We start from the raw sequence: 12,571 nt of genomic DNA, 5'->3' as shown, positions 1-12,571 counted from the left end.
ACAATCCCTGAGTGAAGAGGGGTAACTTCTGGTAAAGTGGACTCACATTTAGAGAACTGGTCTGTGGCTTTAAAAGTTCATGTTATTTTCCATTCACCCCTCCAAGATGAGCACCCTTTCCGAGCACAGCTCTGTAGGAATGTCCCAGAAGTAAAACCTGTCTGTCTGGTACATATTTAGCTTTACTGGCACAGCTGAGACAACAGAGTATATACAAAGGCCAGTACACACATACCCTGCACATGAGCAGGCAGCAAACATCACAGAGCCTCATACACACACAATATACACCGACATCACTTACCTACAGGACACGCATATCACACATCAACAACCCACGTACATTTCACACACTGACACTAAACACAGATAATACTCATCCTGCATAAGTATAACGCATCCATCCTCCACTGATATTGCAATCAGACTTTACAAAAACGTTGGGCACACAAAATATTTTCTTCCATTTTGTGGCTCGTCATTTGCAGAGATGAGGTGTGTCTTGGGCACTGTCCTGGCTGCTGCTCTCCTCGTTGTCTCAGGTAAGATTTACTCCATAGTATACAAGACCTGTGTGGAGCTGAGCTGTGTTCTATAACAAAGTGTTGACCTGTGGTAGCTCTACAAGACCATGATCTCCAGTGCTGTCCTGGTGGAGTGGTCAAATTGGTATGTGTGGTGCCGAGAATGAGAGTTATACCTAAAATCCTACCCTTGTGGAGCGATGGAAGGCTGGTCAGATATGATTCAGGGTTGGTCACCTTTGGTTATACCATCCTTCTACCAGTGTGGGACTTGGCAGAGCTGCTCAGCCATGCTTCTACCAGTGTGGGACTTGGCAGAGCTGCTCAGCCATGCTTCTACCAGTGTGGGACTTGGCAGAGCTGCTCAGCCATGCTTCTACCAGTGTGGGACTTGGCAGAGCTGCTCAGCCATGCTTCTACCAGTGTGGGACTTGGCAGAGCTGTTCAGCCCTGCTTCTACCTTTGTGGGACTTGGCAGAGCTGCTCAGCCATTTCTACCTGTGTGGGACTTGGCAGAGCTTCTCAGCCATGCTTCTACTGTGTGGGACTTGGCAGAGCTGGGCAGCCATGCTTCTACCTGTGTGGGACTTGGCAGAGCTGGGCAGCCTTGGTTCTACCTGTGTGGGACTTGGCAGAGCTGTTCAGCCATGCTTGTGCCTGTGTGCGACTTGGCAGAGCTGCTCAGCCATGCTTCTACCTGTGTGGGACTTGGCAGAGCTGCTCTGCCATGCTTCTACCTGTGTGGGACTTGGCAGAGCTGGGCAGCCTTGGTTCTACCTGTGTGGGACTTGGCAGAGCTGTTCAGCCATGCTTGTGCCTGTGTGGGACTTGGCAGAGCTGCTCAGCCATGCTTCTACCTGTGTGGGACTTGGCAGAGCTGCTCTGCCATGCTTCTACCTGTGTGGGACTTGGCAGAGCTGGGCAGCCTTGGTTCTACCTGTGTGGGACTTGGCAGAGCTGTTCAGCCATGCTTCTACCTGTGTGGGACTTGGCAGAGCTGGGCAGCCTTGGTTCTACCTGTGTGGGACTTGGCAGAGCTGTTCAGCCATGCTTGTGCCTGTGTGGGACTTGGCAGAGCTGCTCAGCCATGCTTCTACCTGTGTGGGACTTGGCAGAGCTGCTCTGCCATGCTTCTACCTGTGTGGGACTTGGCAGAGCTGGGCAGCCTTGGTTCTACCTGTGTGGGACTTGGCAGAGCTGCTCAGCCATGCTTCTACCTGTGTGGGACTTGGCAGAGCTGCTCTGCCATGCTTCTACCTGTGTGGGACTTGGCAGAGCTGGGCAGCCTTGGTTCTACCTGTGTGGGACTTGGCAGAGCTGTTCAGCCATGCTTGTGCCTGTGTGGGACTTGGCAGAGCTGCTCAGCCATGCTTCTACCTGTGTGGGACTTGGCAGAGCTGGTCAGCCATGCTTCTACCTGTGTGGGACTTTGCAGAGCTGCTCAGCCAAGCCTCTACCTGTGTGGAACTTGGCAGAGCTGTTCAGCCATGCTTCTACCTGTGAGGGACTTGGCAGAGCAGGTCAGCCATGCTTCTATCTGTGAGGGACTTGGCAGAGCAGGTCAGCCATGCTTCTACCTGTGAGGGACTTGGCAGAGCTGATCAGCCATGCTTCTACCTGTGAGGGACTTGGCAGAGCTGGTCAGCCATGCTTCTACCTGTGAGGGACTTGGCAGAGCTGCTCAGCCAAGCTTCTACCTGTGTGGGACTTGGCTGGCTGCTCAGCCAAGCTTCTACGTGTGTGGGACTAGGCTGAGCTGATCAGCCCTGCTTCTACCAGCGTGGAACCTGGCAGGGCTGGTCAGCCATGCTTCTACCTGGGTCGGACTTGGCAGAGCAGGTCAGCCCTGCTTCTACCTGTGAGGGACTTGGCAGGGCTGGTCAGCCATGCTTCTACCAGCGTGGGACTTGGCAGAGCAGGTCAGCCATGCTTCTACCAGTGTGGGACTTGGCAGAGCAGGTCAGCCATGCTTCTACCAGTGTGGGACTTGGCAGAGCTGCTCAGCCATGCTTCAGAGCTGGTCAGCCATGGTTCGACCTGTGTGGGACTTGGCAGAGCTGCTCAGCCATGCTTCAGAGCTGGTCAGCCATGGTGCTACCTGTGTGGGACTTGGCAGAGCTGCTCAGCCATGCTTCAGAGCTGGTCAGCCATGGTTCTACCTGTGTGGGACTTGGCAGAGCTGCTCAGCCATGCTTCAGAGCTGGTCAGCCATGCTTCTACCAGTGTGGGACTTGGCAGAGCAGGTCAGCCATGCTTCTACCAGTGTGGGACTTGGCAGAGCTGCTCAGCCATGCTTCAGAGCTGGTCAGCCATGCGTCTACCTGTGTGGGACTTGGCAGAGCTGCTCAGCCATGCTTCAGAGCTGGTCAGCCATGGTTCTACCTGTGTGGGACTTGGCAGAGCTGCTCAGCCATGCTTCTACCTATGTGGAACATGGCAGTGCTGCTCAGCCATGCTTCTACCTGTGTGGGACTTGGCAGAGCTGGTCAGCCATGCTTCTACCTGTGTGGGACTTGGCAGAGGAGGTCAGCCATGCTTCTACCTGGGTGGGACTTGGCAGAGCTGCTCAGCCATGCTTCCACCTGTGTGGGACTTGGCATGGTTGTTATATATGATTCCACACCCTTGCTACTGTGTCTCCCATGATTATGCACCTGTGTTGCTGTGCATCACTGGTCTCTTGTGATTCTGAACACTGTATTTCCATGCAGAACTGGTCTCCTACGGGTCTGCATCTGTGGTGCTGTGCATAACTCGTCTCCCATGACTGTGCTCCTATATTCCTGTGCACAAGTGGTCCCCTATTTGGGTTTGGAAGAGTTATATGTAAATCCACTAAGTTGTATAACTATGTCCAAGACGAGAATTAAAGAAAACTTTTTATGGAAGTTTGTGTATAAGAGAGAGGCCGCAAATCGACTAACATTCTCATTGAAGATGTTCCCTATTTCACCCCATCCTACAGGTCGATGAATCTTAATTATTGTTTGGGACAAAATCCCACGTCATTTCATTATAGTGATGTTTCCTATGAATTTCATTCCCCTGATGATGGGCTGTCCCATCCCTTTATTTTTATAAAAAAACAGAGCAGCCTTGTTTCTTTGGTCTTCCCTGAATAGGGGAGTTTATATAGAGTGGGAGACCGGAGGGGGGGCAGTGGTGCGTTTATTATTTAATCTTGATGGAACAGATCACTTTTCAAATCTTATGGTGAGCTCCTGTCTTATGTCTTTTTATGTTTTTTTATCCAGGATTTTAAACATGGATTTTTATTCTTGTTTTATATTAAGTATTATATATCACATGTATATGTGTTAATTCTGATATTATCTTGTGTACTTTATATGCTTTGGAAACATTGCCAAATAAAGAATTTTGACTGACTGACTAACTGTCTGACTGACTGACTGACTGACTGAATGAATGAAGGACTGACTGACTGACTGGATGACTAACTGACTGACCGACTGGCTGACTGACTGACTGGCTGACTGACTGAGTAAGTGAATGACTGACTGAACTACTGACTGACTGACTGACTGGCTGACTGGCTGACTAACTGACTGAATGACTGACTCACTAACTCGACTCACTGACTGGCTGACTGACTGACTGACTGAATGACTGACTGACTGACTGACTGACTGACTGGCTGACTGACTGACTGACTGGTTGAATGATTGACTGACTGACTAACTGACTGAATGACTGACTGACTGACTGGCTGGCTAAACGACTGACTGACTGACTGGCTGACTGACTGACTGACTGAATGACCAACTGAATGACTGACTGAATGACTGACTGACTGGCTGACTGACTGACTGACTGGCTAACTGACTGGCTGACTGGCTGACTGACTGGCTGACTGACTGGCTGACTGAGTGACTGACTGAATGACTGACTGACTGACTGACTGGCTGACTGAATGACTGACTGACTGGCTGACTGACTGAATGACTGACTAACTGACTGGCTGACTGACTGACTGAATGACCAACTGAATGACTGACTGAATGACTGACTGGCTGACTGACTGACTGAATGGCTAACTGACTGGCAACTGAATGACTGACTGGCTGACTGCCTGGCTGACTGACTGACTGACTGAATTACTGGCTGGCTGACTGACTGACTAATCTGAAGGTATTTCATCATCTGCTTCTTCTGCATCTGATGCCCAAGCATATTAGGGCAGAGTGATTAAGGGTATGTCTGCTTTTTGAGTAATGAATAAGTCAGCTTTGTGTGCATTTATTGATGTGTAATAAATGCTCAGTTATTAAAAACAGTTGCATGCCAATACATAAAAACAAGTAATTTGTATGAAAACTAATCATAAAAACTTTGAGTATAACAGTAATTCATAAGAGAAAAGTGTTGGATTATTTAACATTCCATGAAGGCGGGGCTTGCATTTCTGAATGATTATGCTTTTGTCTTAAAATATCAGCAGAGTTAGTGACCAATAAAGGGCTATTGATCCATGCGTGGGATGGGCCTTCGGCCGGTGGAGCATAACGTTTCGTCCCAGAGCAGGCCATACATTTTACAGAGGGTGCAGTTAGGCTGTAGTCAGCATGTGTGTAGCCCTTCTGTAATGAAGATGAATTTGTACCAAGGGCTGCATTCTATTTGCAAGGGTGGGCAGGTGCAAGCTATATGTTCAATTGAGTCTCAATGGTAGTTGCATACCCGTAATGCTTTCTGCTATTCAGGATGCAGCAGCTCAGAGCCAGGCTTTAGGTATGTTAGGTTATATTAAATGTATTTGTTGGGGCCACCGAATGCCCGTGGGTGTCTTGGCGCTGGCTACAGGATGCAGGAACAAAAGAGGGTAAAGGTTAAACTGTATTCAATAACCAGGTGTTAAGGGATTTCCTGAAAGTAAGAAGAAGGCTGGGTTGTCAACAAGCCAATACCAGATGAGGTTATGTGTCACTATGGTAGACAAGCCGGGTAGGGTTTATGACTATTGATGATGAGGCAGGTATGAGATCACTTTGTTCTTGTCCATAAAAGAGGAAAGCCACTGTGTGGCTTGGTTGGTTACAGCTTTCAAGGTCGTGAAGGACACTGGTGTAGACCAAAGCTCCCTAGGTGTAGGGTTGCAAAATCCTGGTCCTATTGAAGGATCTTGGTTCAAGACTTCTCCACAGGAGCTAATTTAGGGTGTCAGCCTTTGGCAGGGTGTTGCATATGACCCCTGATGCAGTATATTTTCTCTAATGAGTCTGTATTCCAGCCATATTTGGTCTGAGGATGCACCATGACATCAGCCTCTCCACAGGAGGTGGAGCCAGCATTTTGGTACAAGGGAAAAGGGTCCCAGACAGAAAACAAGTGATTTCAATTACAAGTAGATATTTCAAAGAAACAAATTTTTAAATGCAACAAGATTTATTTCAAAATTGCATTATTACCTTTCATTGGTTATATTTCAACAATAATGTTTCAACAAACTTTTTGTATATGTGCCCACATACACAACAAGGAAGGGGGGTGAAGTGAGGGAAAGTGTCAGAGATAAAGTAGGATTGGGAGAATAGTCAGAGTCATTCGTGACTGATATCAATCATAACTTCACAAACAAGGTTCATGTGGTTCCTTGAACCAAGGGCCACAATATTATGCTCGTATAGAGTCCATAGATCAAATGATGCAAACCACCTAACTCTCCTTCAGCTGCTCCGGTCTAGCTTGGGGGTAAGAGTTGGTGAAATTTATATGGTCTACGTTTCGACCCGAAAGATGCGTAGGATAGTAGTCCTTACAAAAGGGGTCTTCTTCAGGACAGAATGGTTGTGGGTGGGCAACCTACTGGAAAGTAATTAAAAAATTAATTAGTACACACCAACCTTGTCGAGTACATACAAGGCAGGCGGTCCGTTAAAAACGTGTTGTCATGTAACCACAGAACCTAAAGTTCGTGATACGCAAATTTCTTAGAGATAAAGGTACAGAGTCAACTCACCTATCGTACAAGAGGAAAAGGACCGGGATAGATTACTGGTCCTGGATTCACACAAGACTTGTGAAATGGTTCCTATATAGAGATTACAAGAAAAGTCATAATCAAAAAAAGTCCACTAGGTGACCGTAAACTTTAGTTAGTGTCACTGTCCGGTTCCTGTTGGGTGGCCCAAAAGGGGGGGCCATCAGTTAAACAACACGCAACGTAACCAATGACATACTCTTTGCGTTGCTTAGATATATCGACCGCACATAGTTGGGGACCTACCTTACGAGCGCTTGTGTGGTATTAAAACACGGGTTACTCTCGGGCGGCAGGGACCTTGTCGTAATTCAGCTTTAACCTATTGTTAAGTACAATTGGAAATTAGAAACCTCATCTTCCTTACATCACAGAATACTGTCGGCAATGTACTTGTATTCATGGGGCATCCTTAAGATTGGAACTCACATGTGTTTAAACGTGCTTGGGATGCGCGTGTGTTTCGTGGGTTATGTCGGCCTGATCGTCGTTCTTCTATAATAAGCTAGCTCACAGGGTTCGCTGCCTTGCAAAAATGACATAACAATGTTCAAATGTATAAGAATATTGGTCAATGATGTGGAGTAGTGTGGCTCACTGGTTAGAGGCGGCAGGCCTGAGAGCAGAAGTCAGCCCGGGACCAGGGTTCAATTCCCGACGAGGCAGGGTCGTGGACCTTGGGCAGCGGACTCGATAATTCTCGCTTCGGTGCTTACTCTAATCAGGGGTTCCACTCGGCAACTCTGGGCATTAGCTTGCCTAATCTCCACAACGGCCCCACCAATTCCGGGGATGCCTGGCTCCACCTTGGGGACTCCCAGCAAGGGACCATCCCACAGGGAAAGCCAGGACGGGTTCCCCAGAGTTATACAGCGCCCCGTTTCTGGGGCAGCTGTGCGCTTTACAAGTATACTACACACACACATACAAATATTAACGCTCATTGCTCCAGAACATACCTCACCAGGAATGATACACATGAATCAAGGTTGACACTTTCAGCTGTGTCAATAATGGGAGCACGGGGGAGTCTTTATCTGAGCCTCTATGGTATTGCTCAAACATTGAAGAAATTGGAAAAAACGAAGAGAGGAGTCAGGAAAAGTTTTGCTACACACTGCACTGAAAACAATACCGTGTCGAAAAAACAGCCGGTTCACCTCAGAATTTAATCTGTATTGCACCAATGCGTTAATTAAACGAGCCCTCCTGTAAAACAAAACAGGATAGAGCCCGGGTTAAGATCAGTCTGATACTACCAGGTGACACAATGCCTAAGCCACCTCGGTTGGGGGACAGCCATTAGCTTAAAACCATCCAAAACCCTCACCTGAACCAACAGTGCAGGAGTCAATGTATTTTAGGGCCCAGGTCTCACTTGCATTCCTTCGCCATGTGGTTCCACTCTAGAGTTAAAGTTTAAATAAGGGGATATCAGAACAAGCGAACAATTGATATTTACACAATGCTTAACAGCAGAAGCGTGTCTGAAACCTACGACGTCCTGCTCACCTCTCAAGTTGAAACGGGATGCACCCATGCGTTAGTTATTATCAATGGGGTCCGCCTACAGAAACAAACAGCACAGAACCCCCGTTAATAAATGCCTAATGTTGCCAGACATCACATTAACTAAAACGGACCTGAATTTGGGGACATACTACCATTCCAAACCCTCACCTGATTCACTGGTGCAGGAAACAATGTAACTCAGTAGCGCGTCTCGCAAGCTACCCTCGCCATGCATACCAAGTAACTTCCTGGTTGGAAGCAGGGGGCGGGGGCTCAGCCCGGAGCTCGAATAGAACTAGTAAACAGACTACAGTCTACAGGCTCGACAGAAGTGAGAGGAAAAGATGGTTACATATTGAAAACCATATTATTTCACTAGAAATATTTGGGAACCGAATAAATTAATCGCAAGGCTGCCAGTAATATTTGCGCCCAAACAAAAATCCCGAAATGTGAGGCTTAGGGAAACAGACTTCAAAGTCCTGGATTGATAGTGGTGAAGGACGACAGATGTATTTGTTGGATTTACAAATTGCCTCGGCAGATGTAATTATGGGGCATAAATCTTGCCTTATATCAAGTATACCTAGACACATAGTGAGCACATCTTTACTCAGAGTGATAATCGTGGTCCTTAAGGTCCATGATGGCAATGCGCACAAATCTCGCAGGATAGTGAAGGCAAAGCCAGGTGTTCACTGGGAGACCACCTTAAAGTAGGTAAACTAATAAGTACACATAGTGGCATTCAGTACTTCTAGAAGATAGATATGCCATGGTTCACAATATGTATCAACACTTGGTTATTGGCAGGGTGCACCAATCTCACAGGATAGTGTAAACCACGCCTTGATTCAGTGGCAAAGTAAAAAAATACAGAATAAAACATTAAAGGAGCATATTTCGCGTATTCGAAGAAATTAATGCATAATTCACCTTTATATCAAAGTATGTAATACAAACGATCATAGAACACATATATGAACCGGACGTTGTTTACACATGGGTGAACATGGGGTAATACGCACAGAAATCGCAGGTTAGTGAAAGGCATTACCAAAGTCCGGTAAGAGTGTCTACAGTTTATTCATCTCTCTCAAATGGGTTGTTCTGGAACATGTGACACTGGGCCCAAGGGGTGGTGACCTATCCAGTATTCTCAATATCAGAGAATTAAAGTGGATCCATATTTTCAATTCTGTATTAGAGGGTTTAAATGAATCGGAAAGTAGTTTCGTACAGCTGGCCAATCTCTGAACACAGTGTTTCTTACCACTCAGAGAGATGAATAAACTGTAGACACTCTTACCGGACTTTGGTAATGCCTTTCACTAACCTGCGAGTTCTGTGCGTATTACCCCATGTTCACCCATGTGTAAACAACGGCCGGTTCATATATGTGTTCTCTGATCGTTTGTATTACATACTTTGATATAAAGGTGAATTATGCATTAATTTCTTCGAATACGCGAAATATGCTCCTTTAATTATTTATTCTGTATTTTTTTACTTTGCCACTGAATCAAGGCGTGGTTTACACTATCCTATGAGATTGGTGCACCCTGCCAATAACCAAGTGTTGATACATATTGTGAACCATGGCATATCTATCTTCTAGAAGTACTGAATGCCGCTATGTGTACTTATTAGTTTACCTACTTTAAGGTGGTCTCCCAGTGAACACCTGGCTTTGCCTTCACTATCCTGCGAGATTTGTGCGCATTGCCATCATGGACCTTAAGGACCACGATTACCACTCTGAGTAAAGATGTGCTCACTATGTGTCTAGGTATACTTGATATAAGGCAAGATTTATGCCCCATAATTACATCTGCCGAGGCAATTTGTAAATCCAACAAATACATCTGTCGTCCTTCACCACTATCAATCCAGGACTTTGAAGTCTGTTTCCCTAAGCCTCACATTTCGGGATTTTTGTTTGGGCGCAAATATTACTGGCAGCCTTGCGATTAATTTATTCGGTTCCCAAATATTTCTAGTATAATAATATGGTTTTCAATATGTAACCTTCTTTTCCTCTCACTTCTGTCGAGCCTGCAGACTGTAGTCTGTTTACTAGTTCTATTCGAGCTCCGGGCTGAGGCCCCGCCCCCTGCTTCCAACCAGGAAGTTACTTGGTATGCATGGCGAGGGTAGCTTGCGAGACGCGCTACTGAGTTACATTGTTTCCTGCACCAGTGAATCAGGTGAGGGTTTGGAACGGTAGTATGTCCCCAAATTCAGGTCCGTTTTAGTTAATGTGATGTCTGACAACATTAGGCATTTATTAACGGGGGTTCTGTGCTGTTTGTTTCTGTAGGCGGACCCCATTGATAATAACTAACGCATGGGTGCATCCCGTTTCAACTTGAGAGGTGAGCAGGACGTCGTATGTTTCAGACACGCTTCTGCTGTTAAGCATTGTGTAAATATCAATTGTTCGCTTGTTCTGATATCCCCTTATTTAAACTTTAACTCTAGAGTGGAACCACATGGCGAAGGAATGCAAGTGAGACCTGGGCGCTAAAATACATTGACTCCTGCACTGTTGGTTCAGGTGAGGGTTTTGGAGGGTTTTAAGCTAATGGCTGTCCCCCAACCGAGGTGGCTTAGGCATTGTGTCACCTGGTAGTATCAGACTGATCTTAACCCGGGCTCTATCCTGTTTTGTTTTACAGGAGGGCTCGTTTAATTAACGCATTGGTGCAAAACAGATTAAATTCTGAGGTGAGCCGGACGTTTTTTTGACACGGTATTGTTTTCAGTGCAGTGTGTAGCAAAACTTTTCCTGACTCCTCTCTTCTTTTTTTCAATTTCTTCAATGTTAGAGCAATACCATAGAGGCTCAGATAAAGACTCCCCCGTGCTCCCATTATTGACACAGCTGAAAGTGTCAACCTTGATTCATGTGTATCATTCCTGGGTGAGGTATGTTCTGGAGCAATGAGTGTTAATATTTGTATGCACATCATTTGACCAATATTCCTATACATTTGAACATTGTTATGTCATTTTTGCAAGGTAGCGAACCCTGTGAGCTAGCTTATTATAGAAGAACGACGATCAGGCCGACATAACCCACGAAACACACGCGCATCCCAAGCACGTTTAAACACATGTGAGTTCCAATCTTAAGGATGCCCCATGAATACAAGTACATTGCCGACAGTATTCTGTGATGTAAGGAAGATGAGGTTTCTAATTTCCAATTGTACTTAACAATAGGTTAAAGCTGAATTACGACAAGGTCCCTGCCGCCCGAGAGTAACCCGTGTTTTAATACCACACAAGCGCTCGTAAGGTAGGTCCCCAACTATGTGCGGTCGATATATCTAAGCAACGCAAAGAGTCTGTCATTGGTTACGTTGCGTGTTGTTTAACTGATGGCCCCCCCTTTTGGGCCACCCAACAGGAACCGGACAGTGACACTAACTAAAGTTTACGGTCACCTAGTGGACTTTTTTTGATTATGACTTTTCTTGTAATCTCTATATAGGAACCATTTCACAAGTCTTGTGTGAATCCAGGACCAGTAATCTATCCCGGTCCTTTTCCTCTTGTACGATAGGTGAGTTGACTCTGTACCTTTATCTCTAAGAAATTTGCGTATCACGAACTTTAGGTTCTGTGGTTACATGACAACACGTTTTTAACGGACCGCCTGCCTTGTATGTACTCGACAAGGTTGGTGTGTACTAATTAATTTTTTAATTACTTTCCAGTAGGTTGCCCACCCACAACCATTCTGTCCTGAAGAAGACCCCTTTTGTAAGGACTACTATCCTACGCATCTTTCGGGTCGAAACGTAGACCATATAAATTTCTCCAACTCTTACCCCCAAGCTAGACCGGAGCAGCTGAAGGAGAGTTAGGTGGTTTGCATCATTTGATCTATGGACTCTATACGAACATAATATTGTGGCCCTTAGTTCAAGGAACGACATGAACCTTGTTTGTGAAGTTATGATTGATATCAGTCACGAATGACTCTGACTATTCTCCCAATCCTACTTTATCTCTGACACTTTCCCTCACTTCACCCCCCTTCCTTGTTGTGTATGTGGGCACATATACAAAAAGTTTGTTGAAACATTATTGTTTAAATATAACCAATGAAAGGTAATAATGCAATTTTGAAATAAATCTTGTTGCATTTAAAAATGTGTTTCTTTGAAATATCTACTTGTAATTGAAATCACTTGTTTTCTGTCTGGGACCCTTTTCCCTTGTACCGTATAACTACCCAGGTCCCCTGACTTTACTGGGTTTAACCTTTTCTGTGTAGCATTTTAGTGGCAGAGCACAGCCCTATTCAGAGTCAAGGGGCACTCCTCCCACCCAACTTGGATGTAATCTTCCTATTCACCACCTGGCTGCCCCAACCTGTCTCCTGGAATTCCCCAGTCCTGTCACTCACAGAACCCAGACAACAGATACACATCAGATCAGAGGCGGGCTGAAATGGTTAGGCCAGCAAATACCTAAAAAAGAGGGTGAAGGTGAAACTGTATTCAATAACCAGGTCTTAAGGGATTTC

General features: G+C 45.8%; 1 protein-coding gene and 1 long non-coding RNA gene across 6 annotated transcripts in view; one reads left to right on the top strand and one right to left on the bottom strand.

Moving 5' to 3' along the window:
• Positions 1–353: 353 nt before the first annotated feature.
• Positions 354–12,571, top strand: part of LOC144805731 (lymphocyte antigen 6E-like) — a 154,000-nt gene continuing 141,782 nt past the window's right edge. The window contains exons 1-3 of one of the 5 annotated variants that reach the window (XR_013605587.1): positions 10,180–10,241; positions 10,355–10,409; positions 10,516–10,591. Coding sequence is in view for 2 of the 5 variants with exons in the window: in XM_078672225.1 (XP_078528351.1) it covers positions 491–542 (52 nt within the window). In the remaining 3 variants the exon portion in view is untranslated. Of the gene's footprint in view, positions 543–10,176; positions 10,242–10,354; positions 10,410–10,515; positions 10,592–11,528; positions 11,603–12,571 lie in introns of those variants that run through there. The other 4 variants (XM_078672226.1, XM_078672225.1, XR_013605588.1 and 1 more) reach the window with 4 other exon arrangements.
• Positions 6,768–7,537, bottom strand: LOC144805718 (uncharacterized). Its single transcript, XR_013605582.1, has 3 exons — positions 7,482–7,537; positions 6,952–7,044; positions 6,768–6,844 (listed from the first exon to the last, which is right to left on the bottom strand). It is a non-coding gene; the product is annotated as an uncharacterized LOC144805718 (long non-coding RNA).

Source organism: Lissotriton helveticus, assembly GCF_964261635.1.
Source record: "Lissotriton helveticus chromosome 1_1 unlocalized genomic scaffold, aLisHel1.1 SUPER_1_unloc_2, whole genome shotgun sequence".
In the NCBI taxonomy this organism is placed as follows: domain Eukaryota; kingdom Metazoa; phylum Chordata; class Amphibia; order Caudata; family Salamandridae; genus Lissotriton; species Lissotriton helveticus.
Note: the sequence above shows the minus strand (reverse complement) of the source record. Positions and strands in the feature narration are given on the sequence as shown.